The sequence below is a fragment of the Pseudorasbora parva genome, chromosome 25, assembly GCF_024679245.1.
Source record: "Pseudorasbora parva isolate DD20220531a chromosome 25, ASM2467924v1, whole genome shotgun sequence".
NCBI classification, from domain to species: Eukaryota; Metazoa; Chordata; class Actinopteri; order Cypriniformes; family Gobionidae; genus Pseudorasbora; species Pseudorasbora parva.
This window is the reverse complement of record NC_090196.1, coordinates 9,015,717-9,038,863: the sequence shown is the minus strand read 5'-3', so window position 1 is coordinate 9,038,863 and position 23,147 is coordinate 9,015,717. Positions and strand designations below refer to the sequence as shown.

Here is a 23,147-nt window from a genome sequence, read left to right as displayed (position 1 = left end):
CAAGTTTATTTTATTTCAAGCACCAACGTTTTATGGTTTTAGTTCTAATGACTGCAGGTTTTAGATTTTAGCCTATAACATGTATATTATTAACCCAAGTGTTAAAAACATTCCCTGTGTTTGGCTTTACTTAACATCTGAACTTTATGAATCAGTAACGGAGTGCCAACTGAGTCTCCTCGACAAACCATCAAGCGCAGTCATCTAAGACACAATGCACAGTCTTTATTAAATACATACACAAAAGTAAAAGTTCTCGAGATAAAATCTGATAATATTTTACAGTAAATACATGTTTTGAAATGTACCAAAAAGTAGTAAATATATAATTAATATATGTATTCATATATACAGGATATATATCACATAAATGGTTATACTGATGACAGTTAAGACAGCGGGGTTGAATATAAGCAGAAAGTCATCATTATACATCCTTAGCCCTGTGCTTCAGGTTTATTACCGCCAAGAGGATTCGCTGGATGTCAGGACTGCAAGACACATAGAAAAGTACATTGAGTGATGCTGTTGGGTATAGAAACCATGACAGGTACAAAAATACTTCATCTGCGGGGGATTCAGACATGTTCCCATGCACACAGCAGCCAAAAGAGAACAGAAGAAAACTTCAAACCCAGAGAAAAGTCTGTATGTTGGCCTACCCTGAGTTTTAGAAGAAACTAAACCAGCAACCATGCAGCCTCAGTCTCATTTATGAATATGTAATATAGCACAAGGCGTTGATAATGTGTGGGAATGATGAATTCGCCATCATTGGTTCTTTGGAAATAGCAAATACACACAAAGGCTTTCCAGCAGTCTTACTTGCAGGTTTATCCAAAGAGTGTGCCGATAGTAACAGACACAGACCAGAAAAACAAGTGATCACTGGCAAAACATCTACTAATGATATTCTTGTCATTTACATGTTGCCAGCACAAATAAAATGTCACCATGGTAAAGTTTCTCCTCAGAATAATTAGTTAGCCACTGGTTCCACTTTTAAAAAGTCCCAGCTTTGTAATTGTTTGAAACTATATGAGTGGAAATAGTTTTGGATACTGCCATCACAATCAGATTCCACAAACAATGATTTCAAAGTGACTCTTTTATGTACAGTGGCCACAATCTTTGTATTAACATTCAGAATGAATAACTGTTTGGATCATTGTCGACTATAAGCAAATCTTGTCCTTAGATGTGTTAAAGTGACAGATCACCCAAAATTGAAGATTTTGTCATGATTTACTTTACTCTCGTGAAGTCCAAACTTATATGATTTTCTTTATTCCGTGGAACACAAAAGGAGAGATTTCAGAAAACAGTAATACTGGTGCTTTTCCTTTCAAACCCATTTAGCAACCAGGATTCACAAAACATTCTTAAAGGGATAGTTCACCCCAAAATGAAAGTTCTGTCATCTTTCACTCGCCCGTATGTCTTTCCAAACCCACGAGACTTTCGTTTATCTTCAAAACACAATCTTTTAAATTAAATCTGAAAGATTTCCTTTAACACAGAAGCCACTTTGATATTTCAAAAAGTTCATAAAGAGATCGTAAACCGAATCCAAATTTTCTGAAGAAACTCGATCGCTTAAAGAACAGATTAAATTTAAACTTTTAATTACATAAGCACAACCCAACCTGCTTGAAACGTGAGAACAAATCTTGCAGAAGCTCAAATGTTCTACGTAACACAAGAATGAACCTCATTGGTTCTTACACATAAAGCAAGCATGCTTGAGCTTCCGTTTACCGCAACTGAGGTGTGCGTTTATGAATGTTTATATGAAAAAAAGTATAAATTAAATCTGTTCATTAATTGGTCGAACCCCTCAATTTATATGTATCAGCTTTACAAACTCTTTGAACTTTTTGAAGCTTCAAAGTGGTAGTTGCATAGCTGTCAATGGAGACTACAGAATGCTCAGAGATTTCATTAAGATCTTTATGTGTTTTCATGAACGAAAGTCCAACCGGTTTGGAAACAACATGAGGCTGAGTAAATTATGATTAATTTTTTGAGGTGTAACTAAACCTTCAAGAACAAAATTCTTCTTCAAATCTTTTCTTCTTATTTTTTAACTTAGCTGATAATTCTTAACTTTATTCTTAAGTTAGAACTTATTAACTGATAATCTTTCCCTCCACTTTTAAATCTCATTTGCACTTCCATACAAACAAACTTGTCACATACACGTCGCTCCAGGTTTGGATTGAAACCCCAAACACGTCAAGGCTATGCTGAGTCCAGCTCATCTCAGAGTCTGGGAAAGCATTCTTGATTGGAGAAGAGCAGTGTTAACATTCTTCAAAATGTCTCATTTTACGTTTCATGGAAGAAAGTTACACATGTTTGGAAGCCCAAGTAAGGTAAAGGAAAACATATTTTATGTGAACTATCCCTTTAACATTCACACACACACACACACGCACGCACATGTAGGACTCCCAACAACACAATGCAAGGACACCAAACTGGGACAAAAGAAAGTAAAAAAAGGAAAGGAGAGTAGAACTCAAAGGAACATTGCAGAAACACTTTAGTTTGCGAATTTTAAGACAAATTACATCTTTGTAAGCAAAAATATCTCGACTAGACTTAGACAAAAGGTTTTAGCAGCTTGTCAAGATGTAATTTGAAACCAGCCCGCTATCCCTTAAACTAAAGTGTTGAAGAACACAGGTCATATAACACTTCTTTATGAAAGGCACTACATACTGACAATGTAACATCCATATTTACAGACCCAAGTAGTTAAAATCAGCATATACTGTATATTAATAGTATTAATATACAGCATCTGATATATCGGTAATGTTGTGTAAATTAGTCTATGCAATGCCTTTCAGCTAAAGTGCTACAATAATCAGGCATGTTGATTGAAAGAGGGCGGTTAGCGGGGGGCACCATGCAGGCACTTTGACCCAGAAAGGGCTGCCGCCACTGGGCATGGCAGGCTGGGGTTGCGGAGCAGGGCGGGCAGGGAAGCAGCAGCAGGCATCTGTCACACATACACACCCTCAGGGTTCAGGCTGGACACCAGGGGGTGCTGCAGGTTGCGAGGGTGACCAAGGAACTGCTTGGCAGTGGGACGTGGGGGTGAGTCTGTGGGAAAGAAATATGTGGTAAAATATATAGCAATCACACGTTAATATAAAAACACATATCTGTACTAACTATATAATGAGCACTGAACTATGTGTGCTATATGCTATGTGTATTCATGGAAAAACTACATAAAATTAATATGCAGCATACAACCTAAAAACACAAAGAAAAGTATCTCACAATGCAGCACTTTACTTTCCCTTTCCAGTGGAACAAATAATATAATAATTATTATTATTTTAAACTTTATTTAGCGTTTTTACAATGACGATTGTTTCAAAGCAGCTTCACAGTGTTAAACAGGAAAATATTGCAACAAAATTTTATTTGGCTGTACAGCCGCTCTGGGGAAAACGGTGATGTTATCCAGCTAATTTCAATTTATCATTCAGCGTCAATATGAGCAGATCAGTAATGTAGTTGATACAGTTCATTTAGTAATTAATTTTATTTGGATACTTGAAAACTTAAATCAAAATTTTAGTGTCCCCAATTGAGTAACAATGAGTGTAAGAAATGAGCTGAGATGTTCAAAATCTCCTTGGCTTATTTTTTTTAAATCAGACATATATGGAGTAGCATATAAACCTTATAATATATATATATATATATATATATATATATATATATATATATATATATATATATATATATATATATATATATATATATATAAATTGTTTATATATGTAAATTGTCTCATTTTACACACACACACACACACACACACACACACACACACACACACACACACACACATATATATATATATATATATATATATATATATATATATATATATATATATATATATATATATATATATATATATATATATATATATATATATATATATATATATATAATACTTATAATACTTATAAAGTGAGACAATTTACCATTATATACTGAATACTGATTCACATGTTCACTTGTCTAGTGTAGTATTAGTATATACTGCCTAATATTTAAAAAGAAATAGTATGTGAAACAATAGTATTACGCAATCTCACTTTATCTCATCATGTTATACGTTTATTTTAGCGAGCATCATCCAGTTATTCTGATAGAAATATTTTTAATTTTGCATTAAAAATCTAAAAAAGTGCAGACTATACTGTAGCACATGGTATGATATTCTAAAGCAATTCTGAGCAATTGAAAACTGCAGGTCATCACGTGATTCGGGTTACCACATCTTTAGCTCATTTCATTGTAGTATATAGTGTTCTGCAGTGTGTATTTTGTATAGAGGTTATGCATTGACATAACTTTCCCACAGGAACACACCCCCTCAGCCGGACTGAGTGGCAACAGAGTTAATAGTTAATAGGAGAAACTGCTAAAACGCGAGATTTTCAGTTTAAACTAAAGGTTGGACTCGATATAATTGTTCCTTACAACAACCAAAGATCCAGTGATGTATGTATACCTGCAGTAGATTTAGTGTGTGTGTGTGTAGGCCATACCATTGTCTTTGTGTTTGTCCTGCTGTTGTTGATTCAGGTCCAGTTCTTCTGCGTGTTCATTAAGGTCTGTGCGGGCTTGAGTTTGGGTAGGAAGGGCTCCAGCCTGCTGGATAAACTGTTGTAAATTACACTGTCTGAGCTCCTTATTCAACTCCTCCACTTCCTCCTGCTTCACCTACACACAGAGAGAACAGACCATCACAAATATTCTGCTAACTGAAATAAAACACTGTTAAAATGATTATGAATATAAATGATTAAACACAGTCAATATTTTAGAGTTGTTGCACTGTAGTATGCTGTTAAGATGCTTAAGATGCCCAACAACCTACTATTGGATACATATTAGATTTTTGTATTTATTAAATTATTTTGCAATATTTGTAATATATATTGTTTTTACATTTTAACATCAATGGTTTAATTCATACCTTTAAACAGTCCCTGTAAACGGTTTTGAATATTCTTGTGAATGTTTTCTGAATACAACCGTTTTGTTTGCTTCTTTCCTGTAATTCCACCAGCAATCACAAGGGGACGCCATGTTTCAACAGCAACACGTTTTCTTTTTTTTTCTTTTTTTTAAGTTTGCGCCCTGCGGCTCTGTTTACAGTAATCTCAGGATTTGTCTTCTATGGGTACTTTTGACACCTTTTACAGCAGTAGGATTCATGTGTTTAACAAGACAAGTCAAATTCAAATACAGACAAGTCAAAGGTAATCACAAAGTATGTGACAGAAGTAATAACCTGAGCTGCTATTTGAAAACTATGATAAATCACTGTGTGTGGCCTAATTCACAGGCAAGACTTATCAAATGGGAATAGATTTGGATTATGTAAGATCCGGTTAGTCATGGTTGATTTTCTTGGAAGAAGACATAAAGGAAGATTTTTGAGTGGCACTGTGGTATGAAGTAGTTTAGATGTTTGATTTGAGTCACTGGAATAGTGAGATTCTGGTGCATAATTACCTACAGTACAGTGTGAAATTCATACATGCCTAACAGGAAAGGAAACTCATTTAATATGTGTATACCTTTATTTTGTCCTCTCAAGGCAAAATACACAGGAAACAAAAGAGACGTATGTGCGTCCAAATAAAAACATTTGTTTTTGTGCACAGAAAGGTAGGTTAAAAGACCGAATGCATATGTTCTGAGTGTAAACATCTGAATAATTTCAAAAGGTGAGTTCTTTTGTTTACTTTCAGATTTTTGCAGTTCATTGCTTGTAGGCCCTTAGCCGAGGGGACCACAATACCTGCCAGCATTTTGCAGCCAACAGCTATAAACCTCTCTCTTGAGCCGCGCCCTCTCTGCTTACCTTCAGCAGAGTCTCCGCCCTCCCCAAAGCCTTCTCAAGCTCTATAAGCTCTGCCTCCAACTCCTCCCCCTGCTTTTGTCGACTTTGAAGATCTGCCTCGACTACCCCCAAAGAGTCATTTGAATCGGATTGATTGGGCAAGATGTCCACCTGTAGCATTTCTCTCTGAATGTCCTTTTCAATCTGCATGGCACGAGTGTTGAATTCATGCAGCTTTTGCCCGCAGTCATCCAGTTTAGCATGCAGCTCTCCTATCCGCCGCTTCATCCCACGCTCCCTCTCAGTCTCTATCCTTAGTTCATCCTCCCAGAACTCCTCCTCCACCAACTCTTGCTGGTTCTTCCTCAAGGTATTTTCCAAAACTTCCATCTCTGCCTGCAGGGATGACTCCTCTGTAGACGGCTGGTCCCAAGTCTCGCATTCCCTGTCCACAGCCACCAGCTGGGACTCAAGGGCACGAAGCTGCTCTTGCTGCTGGAGAACATGCCGAAACATCTCCTCTTTAGATGGCCCCGGAAGGTAAGCCGTGTGAGGAACCGGGGATGCCCTCTGTTCAGGAGATGGCGTTTTACGAAAGGCCTTAGTCTTTGTATGAGGAGAACAGGAAGGGCCCAAGTTGAAGGTTAAGGATTTCTTCGGTAATCCTCGTTTGAGTTCTGAGGTGGAAGGCTTGGAGTGAGGGAGAGTGCGGTTGTGCAGACTCTGTTCTTCACTGCTGCTGGGACCGGTCCGGCGCAGGAAGAATTGCACCTCACTGCTATGTTGGCCCAGTTTGGCCAGGGACTCCAGTGGGCGCTCATTGGCTAGAAGTTGGCGCTCGGTGTCCCTCAATCTCTGAATGAGAACGTAACGACCTGTCTGGCCTGTAGAGAGCACAGGAGTAGTTAGAGTCCAAAAAAATGCATCACACCTACTTACTCTGCACAAAGTGAAGTGTCAAAAGGGTGTCAAAATTGTACATTTAGTGGTACAACAGCTTGTTACTGGGGCAGTATTAAAATGATTACCTTATTTACTCCTTAAAGGTGCATATTAGTACCTTAGAGTACAAATACCTTAAGGTACTTTTTTGTGGTAAAGTAGGTACAAATTAGAGAATGAATACCCGACCCGAGCCGACGGGTCCCGACGGTACCTGGCGGGCCGTGTCAGGTTCGGACAGATGTTTAGAGATGACGTTCCGGTTTGGGTCGGGCTCGGTCATGTCAGCTCGATAAGGCATTGAACCTTTTAAATTTAAAATGGCTTATTATGCAAGTAGCCAATTGGCCTGTTTAACTTGATGCAATGGTTTGTTTTTGTGTTTAAAATAAATGTAAAATATTACCCTAACATCTGTCTTCCTATGTGTGGAAATTTGTTTATGTCGCTGTGACAACAATGCGCAACACGTGCGTGCATATTGCCCGCGGCATCCGCCGCAGTATCAACGAACGCAACTTCAAAGGACAGCCTTGAAGCCATCCACAGTTGATGACGCAATCCTTTTTCTGCATAAAACCTTGATTAGCTTAAACTTTGATGGATAGATTATGTGAATAGATCCCATGTTGCAGTTTAGGAACCATACAGTTTGAGAAAAATGGTAAGAGTGACTTTCATTTCAATAAGCATTTCAATTGTGTTACGTTAATGTTTTGTTCTGTTAGCTTGGGCCATTTTTTAGTAGACCTTTGTTCATTTAATTTCAGTTGGTTATTTGATTGGGCTCTGTGTAATGTTTGATGCCCCATGCGCGAGCTGATGCGCTCATCATTAAACATTTCAGAATGTCTTCCTGCAGTTGCCTATTAAAAGCAGGCTTTCCACACAAACAAACGTAGCTACATGTGTCATTAGTCAATGAGGAAAAAATAATAGATTTTAACTGTCGGCTCGTGTCAGGCTCGGACATAAATATCTTAATGCCTGTTGGGCTCCGGTCGGGTTCGGTTACTGCTCTGTCGGATGCAGGCCGGGCTCGGACAGAAAAATGAAGCCCGATCCGCACTCTAGTACAAATGTGCCCTTTTAAGGGTACTGCCCCAGTGACAAGCTGTTGTACCCCTTAAGTTACAATTTTGACACCTTTTTTTCTTTGTGTTGTACTCTTATTATGTGGTCAATCCGCGTGTATCTAGAGCAGCTGTCCTAGGGTTACTTTGAATGTCTTGCTCAAGGGCACAATGGCAAGGGCTCACTGACCACCCCTAGGGATGTCACAAGTGCTGGTACTTCGGTACCAAGTCAGTTCTAAAATTTTGAACATGTGAGGATACCAAAATTTCTGTAGCACCGAGTCAATTCGGTAATACGCAGCTGCGTTCAATCGCTTCCATGTTTATCTAAGCGCAGGGCTCCAGACTGTAGCCAAATATACACTGTCTGTGTCTGTGAATATTAAACCGTAAAAGACTATTTAAATATTATTCCTGCAAATTCTGTCTCTGTCTGAATGAATGGTGCAGACATGCGGTTTAATTTGCCACACACATGCAGACGCACGCATGACACTTGTAGGGCCCTATAATTAAAACGGGAAAAAAAATGGAATTTGGGAAAAAATAAAACGGAATTTGGGAAAAAATAAAACGGATTTTATAGGGCCCTACACTTGTGGTCTTTTAAGCCTCTGCCGTGTCATATATGTCAATATGAGGACATGAACTTCATCTCAAGAGCTGCTCTAAGCACTTCATGTCACTTCATGAGCATTTACCATTTCATTTGAGAAATCTATCGTCATATCATAAACTCAAAAACACACAAAGGTAAAATTTAAATATTATAACCGACTCCTAGAATTATGATTTTGTGACATCCCTAACCACCGCTTTGCTGCTTCTAACCGACAAGTATAGGCAATCTACTGCTTACCAGCCCAGATCTTTGAATGTCTCACCTTACCACCATAAATTCATTCTCAGAGGTACTTACCAATGGCTTGGGCGAGTGCGATGACTACATCCTGGCATGATGTCTCTTCCGACAGGCCGCAAACCACTCGTACAACTCCATCCACCCAAACTTTCAGCTCCATCAGAGACACAGATCAGCTTACATCAGCAATGCATGACAATGTCTGGATTCTGAAATGACAAAACAGCAACAGTGACAAATTATTGCATCAATGTTTCAAACTTGCAGGCCTGAGTCAACAAGAGGTCTTGAGAGTTTTTATAAAGTATTAAGTTGATGCCATCCTAAAAAAAGTTTCGCCCAAGTTACAAGATTCAATACAATGACCGAAAACATCCATGTGGCATATATATGAATAGAACAACTAACACAACAGTGGCCAAAAATCCATGACCCGCAACTTAAAAGTACCGGAGTCCTTAGTTAAAGTCATCTGTAGACAGATGTGTTGTTTGCAGGGGTGGGGGAAGGAACCCCTATAACAAAACTCACAAGTACATATAACCTTTTTGTAACTTGTCAAATAAGGTCCAAAAACATCCATAAAGAAAAATCAAGCTACTTTCTTTCTACTTTAGTTGTTTCTACCTGATTGCTCAAACTGCAGGATTTCCAACCATGAGAAATCCTGATTGAACATCAGGTCCAGTGGGTAAGCAAATTTCAAGAGTTATTAATAGCAGGAGGTTGATGGACTCATAGCTCTGCTCCAATTAAATGCACTGCTGGCTCTCTTCAAAGGCATTTTGGCAGATGAACGCTTAAGGGAACAGACAAGCAGACTTAGTTGTTCAGAGACTGCATGTGCTTGCATGTGTGTCTGACTCCACTTTGAAGTCCCACAGCAGGAACAGATGGTGCTGCAAAGGTAAGGTGTAGCATTTGAATGTTTTCAGCCGTGCTGTTATCGAATTAATCCCTGTTGGTGAGATTAATAAGAGTGGGACACAATGAATGTTTACTCTGTGCACTTTGACTATTATGTATTAAACCCTTTGTGAGGTTATTCTATGGTAAAGTCTACCACATTAACTTATGAACACATTTAATAGCAGTGCTAAAATACAAACCAGAAGATTTAGCAGCTGCTAAGCACCTGATGATGGATGCGGTGTCCAGAGAATAAAGAGAGAATGAGGGTGTAAAATTGTAAAATATATGATTAATAAGTTATGACAGTATGTATGTCAACTCATCAAAATAAGCAAATTGCAACTTTTTTAATAGTAAAAAAAGCGTGCGTGATATTTTATATATATATATATATATATTATATATATATATATATATATATAACACTTTTTTTATATATACACGTGTGTATATATAAATATACACACACACATACACACACACGTTATACGTTATTGTACTGCTCCACCCTAAAGAGGAGCAGTACAATTTTTTTTTTTTTTACATGTCAGGGTCATTTGAAGAAAAGTAGAAACTTCATATATACATTTACTTTACTCATTTTGATTTTGGCCTGAATAGTCACGTATTATTGACATTCACCCAACTATTTTTAACATTCAGAAACACAATCAAGTGTGACAAAGTGTTTCTGAAAGCAGCACTTGGCATTTGAGCCATCTAAATAAATAATTAGAAATCAGCCTGAGCACACCAACTTGTATGAGTCATTTGATATTTAGGCCACAAACAGTGTAATGAGTTTTCCAACAACACCGCTTTACACTGCCGTTGTGGTCGATCGGATCACAAATACACAAGGGAGACACATACCCGTTTACACCTGGTGCTTTAATCCGCCTCTTTTGTCTACTTTCAAACACTTCTGTTTTGATTTCTTCGAGGGTCTATGGGTAAATGTATAGGCTTTATCAGATCGTTCAATTTAATGGACAAAATAAGCTCACGTAATTTACATACATATGAACATGTCTGGAGACAACATAAAAACATATAGAGATCCTCAGCTTTTGTTTCTGCTCTGATAGTTGCAGAGCACTGTGAGTGTGTGTTAGAAATCAGGAATGGTGAAAGAACATTGTGCTTGGTACATTTTTCATCCGAAAAAGTTTAAATCCTGTCTGGCTAGCGTGCTTCCCTTAATGTTTATGCGTTAGGTCAGTAGGCAGAGAGTATGCAGTTTTCTTGTGGCTGTTCGAATTAGTGTTGTCAAAAATATCGATATTTCGATATATATCGATACTGGAATATCTGAAACGATACGATTCTCAGTTTTTACAGTATCGATATCAGGTGCGCTCTCCTCTCTGACCGTCAGCGAGCTGACACACACCGGCATATTCTCCCTCAGCCCGGTTAACCTCTGAGCACGGCGAACGCGCGTTCTGCTAGACTTTTTCCTCGTGACAGTGTGTTAGTGTTAGTGTGTGATCGGTCTGAATTTCGCGCGGGATTGCACATAAATTAATTCTACTAATCCCCGCAGATTTCGTGCTCACATCTGAAGCGCGCACACACATAGCCTACCGTAATAAAGCCGCCTCTGACATGATACAAGTGCAAACAATTGCTTCCTTTTCCAGCTTATTATTGGTCAAATACATTCAAAGAATTATCAGTGCACATCTGGAAGAGTATTAACGTTAACACAGTCGCAAACAGTTCAGGAAGAACGAGTAACAGGAACAGTGTGCAGGATCCATGCGTCTGTTAGTCTTAAAGGGACCGCAGTCATTTGCTATTCAAACTACAAAAAGACAAACGATCAACTGCTCTTGACTGATCAACTTGTGTAACTTTAATAGTTTCATCTGTACGCTATTTAATTTTTTACAAAGAACATTATCCAATGTTGTTTTAAATGTAATTACTATGCATTTATTTAATTCAGTTCCTTATCTGAATGTTAGACTTACCTGAAAAAATAAAGCAGTCTGTTTAATTTGTATCTTCTATTCTATTGCATTTATTTGTGCTATTGTTTGTAATCTGTTTATTTGTTCTTATTTTATTACTGTTTACTCGTCTTTTTAAATTCAATTTACCATTGGAAATCAAGCTTTCTTGTGCTGTGTGTAAGCTATTGCAACACAATTACCCCATTGTAAAAAATACATTGAGATAGCAAAAATTTGTGAGATAATTTTAATAATAATTGATCAATTGATCAATAATTGTTCAAATCAAAACGATGCCCAACCCTAAGGAACATGCTGGCCACATGAATTTTTAGTAAAAAATAACAATGAATAATAACAAGTTCTGTTGTCATATTAAGCATCTTATCTTATTTATTTATTTATTTATTTATTTATTTATTTACTGTGGTATCGATTTAGTATCGATATATCGATATTTTAGTCTGATATCGTATCGAAGTCATAATTTTGGTATCGTGACAACACTAGTTCGAATGCATTCAACCACATAAACTGGGTCTACACTACGAAAGCAATCCGATCGAATGCATTTTCAACTACCTCTGAAAGTGGTTGAAAGTGGACAAGCTCAAAAGCATTTTAGCCTCCGTTTATACCTTATTAAAGGGGTACTTTAGTGCTGGGAAGATGAATGGTTATTTAAACTGGGTCATTTATGTAGTAGAACTGTGAAATAATTTTTGAATTTGGTGCCTTCTAGACTGAGAAAAGCAAGAACATTTATTTTTGTCTCATGTGGATGCAGAATGCACTTGCTTCGCTGCCCTACGAGGCCACACCCAAAGCCACTGCTACTGGATCACTTGCCCACCGTGGCACCGCCCCTACCCTTGTGTTCATTTCCATAAAATCATTTAGTTCAGTTAGAGAACAGACAATACAATTAAAAACTGATCTTGTCTGTTCAATATAATGTGAGTGAGCTGAGCGAGTGTCACGGCACAAGCGCAGCAGGAGTCAGATTACATTCATCACAAGAGTGAAGAGCTGAGGTAAGCGCGGGCGCAGCATACAGTCATGGCGTGTTTTCAGTTCATGCCTTTGGTAGAATTTAAAGGAATTCATTTGAGAAGTTGAAACACTCACTTTGCCCAGCTGCCCGAGCTGAGTGCTGTGAGTGAGATCCCAACACCCATGCGCAGGTTGAAAACGTCAAAATAGCTCTCTCTACTGGCTGTAGTCTTTAGCCAAAAAAATCTAGCCTAGAAATCTAGAGGCACCCTAGCGGCAGCAAATCTAATCTGCCCGCGAGTGTCGTCTAGCAACTCTCAATACCCATCTGAGCTGTATTCCCCTAACTCTTGCCGGGCCAATCACATCGTGTATAGAGTCGGTGGGCGGGGCCATAATGACGACGGCAGAGTTGCGTTTGCATGCTTCTAGTAAACACAGAAACTGGCGAACGGCGGTCTTTCGAATCAGCTTTGACCGCGACTCTGGAAGACTTGGAGTTAAGCTTTTCTCTGAGAAAAGAACAAAGAACGGCACTGAAGTCATTCTTAAAAAGGGAAGATGTGTTCAGAGTTTTGCCGGCCGGATACGGTGAATGTTTAATCTATCAACAAGCTCTACTTCACCTCCATTGCTCTGATTGGTTGTAGCGCTATCCTATCGCGTGCTGTGGTAGTTGAGGCCAAGAACAGGCAGGACAGAGAGTAGAAAAGAAATGGAAGTTTATTGCTTCCAACACAAAAATTATATACAGGGGCAGATTCCAACAGAAGTCATACAAAAATCAAAAAAACTTAAGATTTATGCTAACTGAAATTAACAAAAATCAAACAGGCCTGAAAAATAAATCTCCCCTGTAAACAAAGTAAACAAATCAAAATCTAATTCAAAACCAAAGGTCAGAAGGCTAAGGTGGCTGGACAATACTGACTCACTCTACTTCTCCCATAATGCTATATATACCCATTTAGCCTCTACCAAACAAAAATAAGGTAAATATCAAAATAATACAATTACCAAATAAACTCAAAACAATTAACCTTTACAACACAATATCATTATCACACCTAACCTTAATACAATCATATAACAATATATATGAAAAGAAAATATTCAAATCAAACCAAGATATAACTGAATGAAAAAGTCAAACGATCCCCTCTAAATCAAAATGGAATGGTACAGTCCAATTTCCTCTGGAACAGCATAAGTTTGCAGGCTGATGCCCCGCCTCTTCCTTTATCTGCTGCCACATGGAATGCGGCCGTCACTCCATGGACCAGAAGAATCTAGGGCTCAGGTATAGTCAAACAGCACAGGAAAATATAAGAAGTGTGCACCCTTCTGTATATTTAAGCTTTGAATAAACTGTTAACTCATGTTCTTGTCGTGTGGGTTTTTGTATATGAGGGGATAAATAAACATTAAATTAAATATGTGAGGTAGGCTACGCACCCGTCACACTCTCCCCCACCTCTGGTTCCTCAGTCACATGACGGGAGAGGAAATCCGCTGCAAGGTTCTCTTTCCCTGGTCGATGGAGAACTGTAAATTTATAGGGTTGCAGAGACAAGTACCAGCGAGTTATCCTGGCATTAGAGTCCTTCATTTTATTTATCCATAGGAGAGCTCTATGGTCTGTCTCCAAAGTGAAGTGTCTGCCCAAAAGATAGTATTTAAAAGAGTCCAAGGCCCACTTTACTGCCAGGCATTCTTTCTCAATGGTCGAATAGCGTACCTCCCTAGGAAACAATTTACGGCTAATATAAGCCACAGGATGATAATTTCCCACTTCTCCCTGGAGTAACACTGCTCCTAGTCCAACTCCTGAAGCATCAGTCTGTAAGACAAATGGTTGATCAAACCTGGGACTGTACAACACTGGGCCTTCCTGTAGAGCTCCTTGGATATCCTGGAAAGCTCTCTGAGCCTGCTCAGTCCACTGAATCTGGTTTGGAGAACCTTTTTTAATCAGATCTGTTAGGGCAGCCGCTCTGGAGGAAAAATTGGGCACAAATCTACGATACCATCCGACTAGTCCAAGGAAAGACCTCACCTGTTTCTTGGTCTTTGGTAGGAGCCAGGACTTAATAGCTTGCACCTTCCCCACTTGAGGCCGAATGACTCCATTCCCCAGGACATAGCCCAGGTATTCTGTCTCTTCCTTCGCCAAGACACATTTACCCGGATTGATGGTCAGTCCTGCTTCTTGGATGCGTCTTAAAACCACCTGCAAGTGCTTCAGATGCTCTTCCCAGGTTCCACTAAAAATCACAATGTCATCAAGGTATGCTGAGGTAAAGTCAGACAAGCCATACAATACCTGATCCATCAGTCTTTGGAAAGTGGGCGGAGCCCCATGCAGGCCAAAAGGCATGGTCTTAAAATGATGTAGGCCCCAAGGAGTCCGGAAAGCAGTCAACTCTTTAGATCTGGTACTCAAAGGCACTTGCCAGTATCCTTTACACCGATCAACCGTGCTAAGATATTTTGCATTACCCAGGCGTTCAATCAACTCCTCAATACGCGGCATTGGGTAGGAGTCAAATTTTGAAACAGAATTCAAATATCGAAAGTCAATGCAAAATCTTGTAGTTCCATCCTTTTTTGGTACTAAGACCACAGGACTGCACCACTCACTTTTAGAAGGTTCAACCACCCCCAAAGAAATCATCAGGTCTAGTTCCTTTTTAAGAGCTGGAAGTAGACTTTCAGGGATACGATAACTCAGTCTCTTTGGAACTGCATCCTCTTTCAAGACAATGTCATGCTCCACCAGTTCTGTTAGACCCGGCCTTTCCTGGAACAATTCTGGATGACACAAAGGCTGAAGTTGTCGCTGCTGGAACACAGAGAGATGATTTAATTTAAGCACTGCCGAATTCTGAACAGGAAAATACTGCTCCTCCACCTCTTCCTCGTCTTCCACAGACCGAATCAACATACAGTCCTTCCGAGGGGACCACTCCTTCAAAAGATTTACATGCAAAACCCTTCTTGACCGAGCTTGTCCTGGGGTCGAAACCTCATAGGTTGTAGGTCCCAACTTCTTGAGGACTTTAAAAGGCCCTTGCCATTTGGCTAAAAGCTTACTGGACACTGAAGGCAACATTACAAGCACCTGCTGACCTGGTACAAATGAACGGGATCTTGCAGATTTATCATACCAGGATTTTTGTTTCTGCTGTGCCTCTGCCATATGCTCTTGTGCCAGGGATGTCATCTTTCGCAGCTTTTCATGCATGGCCACTACAAAGGATGCAACATCCATTCCTTCCCCTTGTTCCTTCTGGCCAGCCCATGTCTCTTTCAGCAGTGACAATGGTCCTCTTACTTCATGGCCGTATAACAAGTCAAAAGGGGAAAACCCTGTGGAGGCCTGGGGTACTTCACGGTATGCAAATAACAAATAGGGCAACCATTGATTCCAGTCCGAGCCAGCCTCATTTATAAATTTCCTGAGCATACTTTTAAGGGTTTGATTAAACCTCTCTACTAATCCATCTGTTTGAGGATGGAACGGCGTAGACTTTAAGCCCTTAATGCTCAACAACTGATAGACTTGCTTCAAGAGCTTTGAGGTAAAATTGGTCCCACAATCTGTAAGAATCTCCCTAGGGAATCCTACCCTGGAAAACAACTGAATCAAACAGGATGCCACTTGCTTAGCGCCAATTGTCCTTAACGGAAACACTTCTGGATATTTAGTAGCATAATCACTCACAACTAACATAAACCTGTGGCCTGCCCTACTTTTCTCAACTGGACCAACAATGTCCATAGCAAGTCGTTCAAATGGAACTGCAATAACTGGAAGAGGTTGAAGGGGAGCTTTAGAGGGGAGTCTATTAGAGGTCATCTGACACTCTGGACAAGTTTTACAGAATTCTACCACATCTCTCCTGAGACCAGGCCAATAAAAATGTCTCCTAATTCGGGCCAATGATTTTTGCCTCCCCAGGTGGCCTGCCCAGGGAATGGAATGTCCCAAAGTTAGAACTACATTTTGAACTGCCTTGGGTACTACCATCTGCAAACTATCTCCCTGTTGCCGATACAACACCTCCTCCTGGAGGACAAACCTCTCTACTATTCCTTTCTTTACGCACCCCTCACCTTCTCCTTGGCTAGCCAACTCAGCTTGTTGATACAACAAAGACACCACAGGATCTTCTTTTTGCATTTCAGCCATGTTACTAGGAATCTTAAACCCAGTCATGTCCTCCATCTTACCATCCTCTGCCTGACCCTCAGCTAACAGGTATCTGTACTTCTCTTGCCTCCGCTGTTGTCTAGATTTCCTCACATTACCCGGTCCAGCCACCAGCTCAGCGTCAAAGAAAGGGAGACTTTTAAGCGTTTCGGATTCATCCGCACTCTGCTTAACCTGAGCCCGGGTCATCACCATACTAGAAACAGAGTTAGGAAGCAACAAATTTAACAGTGAAGGAAAATCTTGACCTAAAATCACAGGATACGGTAATTTTTCTACTACTCCTACTCTCAACAAATAGGGTAGCTCATGTACCACTACCTGCACTCTCACTATAGGGTAAACCTGCTCTTCACCATGGACACATTTAATGACCACCTTACCTTCCTTCTCTTTTAAATGCTTTGGGACCAAATGACTTTCCACCAGCGTCTGCATACTACCAGTGTCTATCAATGCCATCACAGTTTCCCCATTTACTTCTACAGGAACGGTCAAGTTTTGCGACTGAGTCAGCTTCTCTACCCCTGATTTTGGCACTGTGCATATGTGGGAAGTTTTAGCCAATAGCTTAGGACACATGGGCTTTTTATGCCCTTCCTGGCCACAATAATAACAAATGAGCACCTGACTAACCTGATGTAAAGGCCTAGAGGACTGATTTTCTTTTTTAAACTTCCTATTAGAAGAATTACATTTTAAGTCACCTCGACTAGATGTTAACAAAGGCCTACCTTCACCACCTCCTTTAGTAGCTTCACCCCAAGCTTGTGAACGAGACCGGGCCGCTACGAACACATCAGCCAGGGTAGCAGCCTGACAGGCTGTACTAGGGTTGTGTTCTCTTACCCATACCTGCAATTCTGGTGAAAGCATTCTCAAATACTGCTCTAAAATAATCACTTCCCCCACAACCTCTACAGTCTTTCCCTTGGGTTGCACCCACTTTTCATACAGTTCTCGAAGTCGTACATAAAGTTCTTTTGGAGACTCATCAGGCTCAATCTCTAATGAACGGAATCTTTGACGGTAAGTTTCAGGATTAATGGCATACTTGCTTAAAACAGCAGATTTTACTTTTTCATATTCTAATGACTCCTCAATGTCCATGTGCACATAGGCACTCCTAGCCTTACCAGTCAATAAGGGCACTAACCTAAGGGCCCACTCAATTTTTGCCCACTTACAGGCCAGAGCAATTCTTTCAAAAGTGGTGAGAAAATGTTCAATGTCATCAGAATCTTGCAACTTCTGCAACTTAGGCTCAATCATACCTCGGACAGGATCTGGAGCAGGAGGCACAGAGACATTGGACACATTATCAGGCATTTCAGACTGTTGATCCGGTCCTGATAAACCCCGGAGATCAGAGGTTGTACGGACATCCACTTCCTCCCTAAGAAGGTTGAATTGATGCTGCATTGTTTTCCACCGTTGATCTTGCCGAACTGCCTCACGCTGCATCTGGGCCTCTTGTCGTTGCTGAAACTCCATATTTTTCCGAAACATCTCAGCCAGGTCTTGCAGAGTCAGTTGTCCTGGATCATCAGCCACCTGAGGAACTCCTCCCACTGCTGCAGGCTCATCCGCCAACTCCTCCACCAAAACTGCTTCATCTCGTTGTTTGAACGCTGCCAATTTCTTTGGGGCCATATTGTTACTACTCAACACTGTCCTTCACTGGCCAATCCCACCGCTGCCACCATTTGTGGTAGTTGAGGCCAAGAACAGGCAGGACAGAGAGTAGAAAAGAAATGGAAGTTTATTGCTTCCAACACAAAAATTATATACAGGGGCAGATTCCAACAGAAGTCATACAAAAATAAAAAAAACTTAAGATTTATGCTAACTGAAATTAACAAAAATCAAACAGGCCTGAAAAATAAATCTCCCCTGTAAACAAAGTAAACAAATCAAAATCTAATTCAAAACCAAAGGTCAGAAGGCTAAGGTGGCTGGACAATACTGACTCACTCTACTTCTCCCATAATGCTATATCTACCCATTTAGCCTCTACCAAACAAAAATAAGGTAAATATCAAAATAATACAATTACCAAATAAACTCAAAACAATTAACCTTTACAACACAATATCATTATCACACCTAACCTTAATACAATCATATAACAATATATATGAAAAGAAAATATTCAAATCAAACCAAGATATAACTGAATGAAAAAGTCAAAAGATCCCCTCTAAATCAAAATGGAATGGTACAGTCCAATTTCCTCTGGAACAGCATAAGTTTGCAGGCTGATGCCCCGCCTCTTCCTTTATCTGCTGCCACATGGAATGCGGCCGTCACTCCATGGACCAGAAGAATCTAGGGCTCAGGTATAGTCAAACAGCACAGGAAAATATAAGAAGTGTGCACCCTTCTGTATATTTAAGCTTTGAATAAACTGTTAACTCATGTTCTTGTCGTGTGGGTTTTTGTATATGAGGGGATAAATAAACATTAAATTAAATATGTGAGGTAGGCTACGCACCCGTCACACGTGCAGAGTGAGTTTGAAAGACAGCCGTTTATTCCGCCCCTCGGATTGAGCCCTGTCTATGGTGAGTTTCCAGACCAAACATCTTGATGTGGGTCTGGCTTGTCAGGCTAAAAAAATCATCAGATGACGTAAAATGACGATATTTGCATCATCTGAGTTTTTTTTTTACAGAAATAAGATACATAAATCTCTCGTCTCAGGAGGATATGAGGGGTTGAAGCATGATAATTTGAATATACTCCCGGATTTCTACTGATACAAAGCCATATGCTAAATCGCTGAAGTAACCCTTTAAGCGTTCTTAATACCAGGTGTAAAAAGGGGCACAGATTACAAAACCTAGTAAAAAGTCACTCCTCAACTCCTCATAAACATGAACATTTCTAGTTTGACATTGGCTCTTTCCACCTGCTCTTCTAAGTTTCTTAATCTACTGTTTTTCTGTTCTTCAAAAATCCTGAAATGCTGCTGAATGCACTGAAGCATTTCTTCCAGCCCATTCCCATCCATTTTGCAGCAGAGGAATGCTACCTTGTTGGGTCACGTGCAGCAGTGGGTGGATAGTAAAACAAATCTTCTTTTGTCTCCTGTGCCTCTTACAGGCTCATACTAAATCAGGCCTGAGGGTACACTTCTCAACCTGCAGGTACTATGCTAATAAAGTACTGGAACATGAAAGATGAAACGCAAAAGAATCAACAGGTGCCCAACGCACTAGGCGGACAGTGGACTTATGTTCACTGGATTAGTGTAAGACAAGAAGAGGATATATTTTATAATGGTGACTTGAATCACAGCAAGCTTGCATTTGAGATTTGGGTGGATCACCATCTCCAGCTTACATACAATCACTCGCACATGTCCAGACCCACTGCTTCAGAAATGCAGACCCACCCCAGACACACTTTAAAGGGGACGTCTCCTCCCTTCTGAGTGCCTCCTCCAAAAGCTATGATTACTGAAATGATCCCATTCCTCTCTCTCATCATCCTCTTTATGTTTTGCGGTCTGTTGGAAATATGTCCTGAGGAACAAGCACACTCTTATTGTGCAGGCGTGGCGCTTTCTCTTATCGAAACACTACTGTGCGAAGTTGCTGTTAATAAATCAGTGTAAATGTATTAGATAGTTAGAGGAGTGAAGCTCTTGGGGAGATAGAGAAGTCTCACACAAGCACATCTGCACAATGTTGCACGTAAACACCATCTTGCCCCACAAGGGAAGAAAGCTAAGCTCTCTTTTAGCAATTCAGCTGTTTAACACACTAAATATGAGACCGCAAAAGTGCAAATAATTAATGAGGCAACATTGATGTTACACACAAAGACTGTTGTTTATTCTGTTTAAGTATTTAACTTCTTGTGCTACAGACATGAATGATACCTTAAACAGTGCACATGTGCTGATATTTGTGCTTCCTGGCAGATGAAAAACTAAAAATATCTAGAGCCGTATTTTGAAAGAATCACATAGCTACACCCTGGCAATTACGCAGAGCATCCTAGTTATGTCCTAATAACCATTCACCATAGCCACAACTTCCTAGAACACCCTATCAACTTCATAGGAACATGTTAACATATCCATAGTCATATTTATGGTCATATTCCTATTCTTGTGTAATCGTCCCATCCGCCACCGTGCCATCCTCAATAAACCCGTCTCTTGCGTGATACCCAGATATTTCTATATAATACTGATCTGTCATCTGTGAAAACATAAGAAGACATCTGTGTTTTGCTCTACCACAAACTAGGGATGCAACGAATGTTTGGCAACCGAAATTATTCGGCCAAAAATATCTAAAAAAGCACTTTCGGCATTCGGCCAAATAAGTAAAAAGGCCGAATAATTTTTGCCGAACAATGACGTTTTTAATGACGCGATCAAATAGTCCCCCACGTAGAGTGAGAGGCGCGTGCTTTATGCAGCAAACATGTCAGCAGTGTGGAAGCACTGTTTAGTGCTGCATCTCATGTCATCGATGAGAAGAGGAACCGACTTTCATGTGAGAAAGCAGAGAAGCTTCTTTTCATAAAGAAGAACCTGCCACTTTTCCTGAAGAAGTAGGCTAAGTAGGCTTATGTGTAGGACAGTTATTTATTTGTTGTGGGTTCATCCACATTTTTTGCACTATTCAATGCACATTTGTTGTTGTAGACATACAGAGTTACATTCTTTCAGCAGTCAGTTATAGGCCTAACATAGGCTATTCAAGAAGGGGGGCTTCAAAGATGGCCAAATAAAAATATATTTTTTATTTTACAAAGTATTTATTTTAAGTTATGTTGTGCTTAGTTTGTATAATATCTGCTGGAATGTTAAAAAAATGTTCAGTGTTAAATAAATATTTTGAAATTGTATTTTTGTTATTTGATTTATTTCTCTGAAAAGCAACACAAAATAGTAAAAAGCAAATTTTTACTATTTAATTATTGTAATGGTAAAAAAAATTGCCAAATAAATGGAAAAAATGTGAAACACCGCGTTCGGTATTCGGCTAAGCAATTTATTATTATTCGGTTTCGGCTTCGGCCAGGAATTTCATTTCGGGCATCCCTACCACAAACATATTTCTGCTGCTTTAACAAACAAAAAAGTTGTAAAATACAAGGGCTGGGGTGGGGCGGCTCTCAATGTCAGCTGTTGTGTGGCTCTGATTTAATGTTTCCTCAGCAGTTGATCACTGAATGAATGCGTCATGGAGTGTGTGGAGAGTTATTACCGTACTCATTATGGATCAATCAGTGATTTATTGGGATGGCATCTCCAATCCGCAGCAGTGATGCATCAGCAGCATCTCGGGCTAATGGTATTTTATATACACTGTACCGGCCAAAAGATTTTGGACGGTGAGATTTTTAAATGTTTTGAAGAAAAGAAAAAAGAAAAGAGAAAAGAAAAGAAACAAACTGAATTATTGTGAAATATTTTTACAATGTTATATAACTGTTTTCTGTTTGAATATATTTTTTAAAATGTAACTTATTCCTGTGATCAAAGCTGAATTTTCAGCATAATTACTCCAGGATTCAGTGTCACATCACATCATGTTGAAAACAGTTGTGTAAATATTTTTTAGGATTATTTAATGAATAAAAGTTCAAAAGAACATTAATTATCTGTTAATTTGAACTTTCTATTATTCAAATAATCCTGAAAAAATGTTTTCAACATTGATAATAATCATAAATGTTTTTTTTTAAGCAGCAAATAATCATATTAAAAGATTTCTGAAGGATCACGTGACACTGAAGACTGGAGTAGTGATGCTGTAAATTCAGCTTTGATTACAATTTTATTTTACAATATATATTATATATATATATATATATTCAAAAAGAAAAAAAAGTTATTTTAAGTTGTAAAAATATTTCACAATATTACAGGTTTTGCTGTATTTGGGATCAAATAAATTAAGCCTTGATGAGCAGAAGAGACTTTTTATAAAAACCTTAAAATCTTACCATCCAAAAACATTTGACCAGTAGCGTATAATAAGACACAAAATAAGACCCATCCAAAGCAGTCACTGTACTTTATATTTTATGTTTTCATAGAATCTTGTAACATCCTGTACACCTAAAAGTTGACAAAGCAAACTTTTAACTAAATACACATTTAAAATCTACCCCTACAAAAATATTGATGACATTCACGTGTAGGCATCTCCAAATATTTGACCAACCAAACGCATTCTTGAATAACAGTGTTCCCCCACCAGTACCAGCTAATCATTATCCATACCTAATGGGATGTAAACTTAGGACTCAGGCTGCTTCTGAAATCGCATACTCCCTT

The 23,147-nt window shown here is 39.2% G+C and overlaps 1 protein-coding gene across 3 annotated transcripts in view; it reads right to left on the bottom strand.

The window, feature by feature from the left end:
- Window positions 1-205: 205 nt before the first annotated feature.
- Window positions 206-23,147, bottom strand: part of rassf7a (Ras association domain family member 7a) — a 72,914-nt gene continuing 49,972 nt past the window's right edge. For all 3 annotated transcript variants that reach the window (XM_067436458.1, XM_067436459.1, XM_067436460.1), the window contains exons 2-6: window positions 8,825-8,976; window positions 5,909-6,771; window positions 4,584-4,758; window positions 3,025-3,111; window positions 206-491 (exon numbers count right to left, since the gene is read on the bottom strand). In XM_067436458.1, coding sequence (XP_067292559.1) covers window positions 460-491; window positions 3,025-3,111; window positions 4,584-4,758; window positions 5,909-6,771; window positions 8,825-8,927 — 1,260 coding nt within the window. In that variant the 5' untranslated portion in view covers window positions 8,928-8,976 and the 3' untranslated portion in view covers window positions 206-459. The remainder of the gene's footprint in view (window positions 492-3,024; window positions 3,112-4,583; window positions 4,759-5,908; window positions 6,772-8,824; window positions 8,977-23,147) is intronic.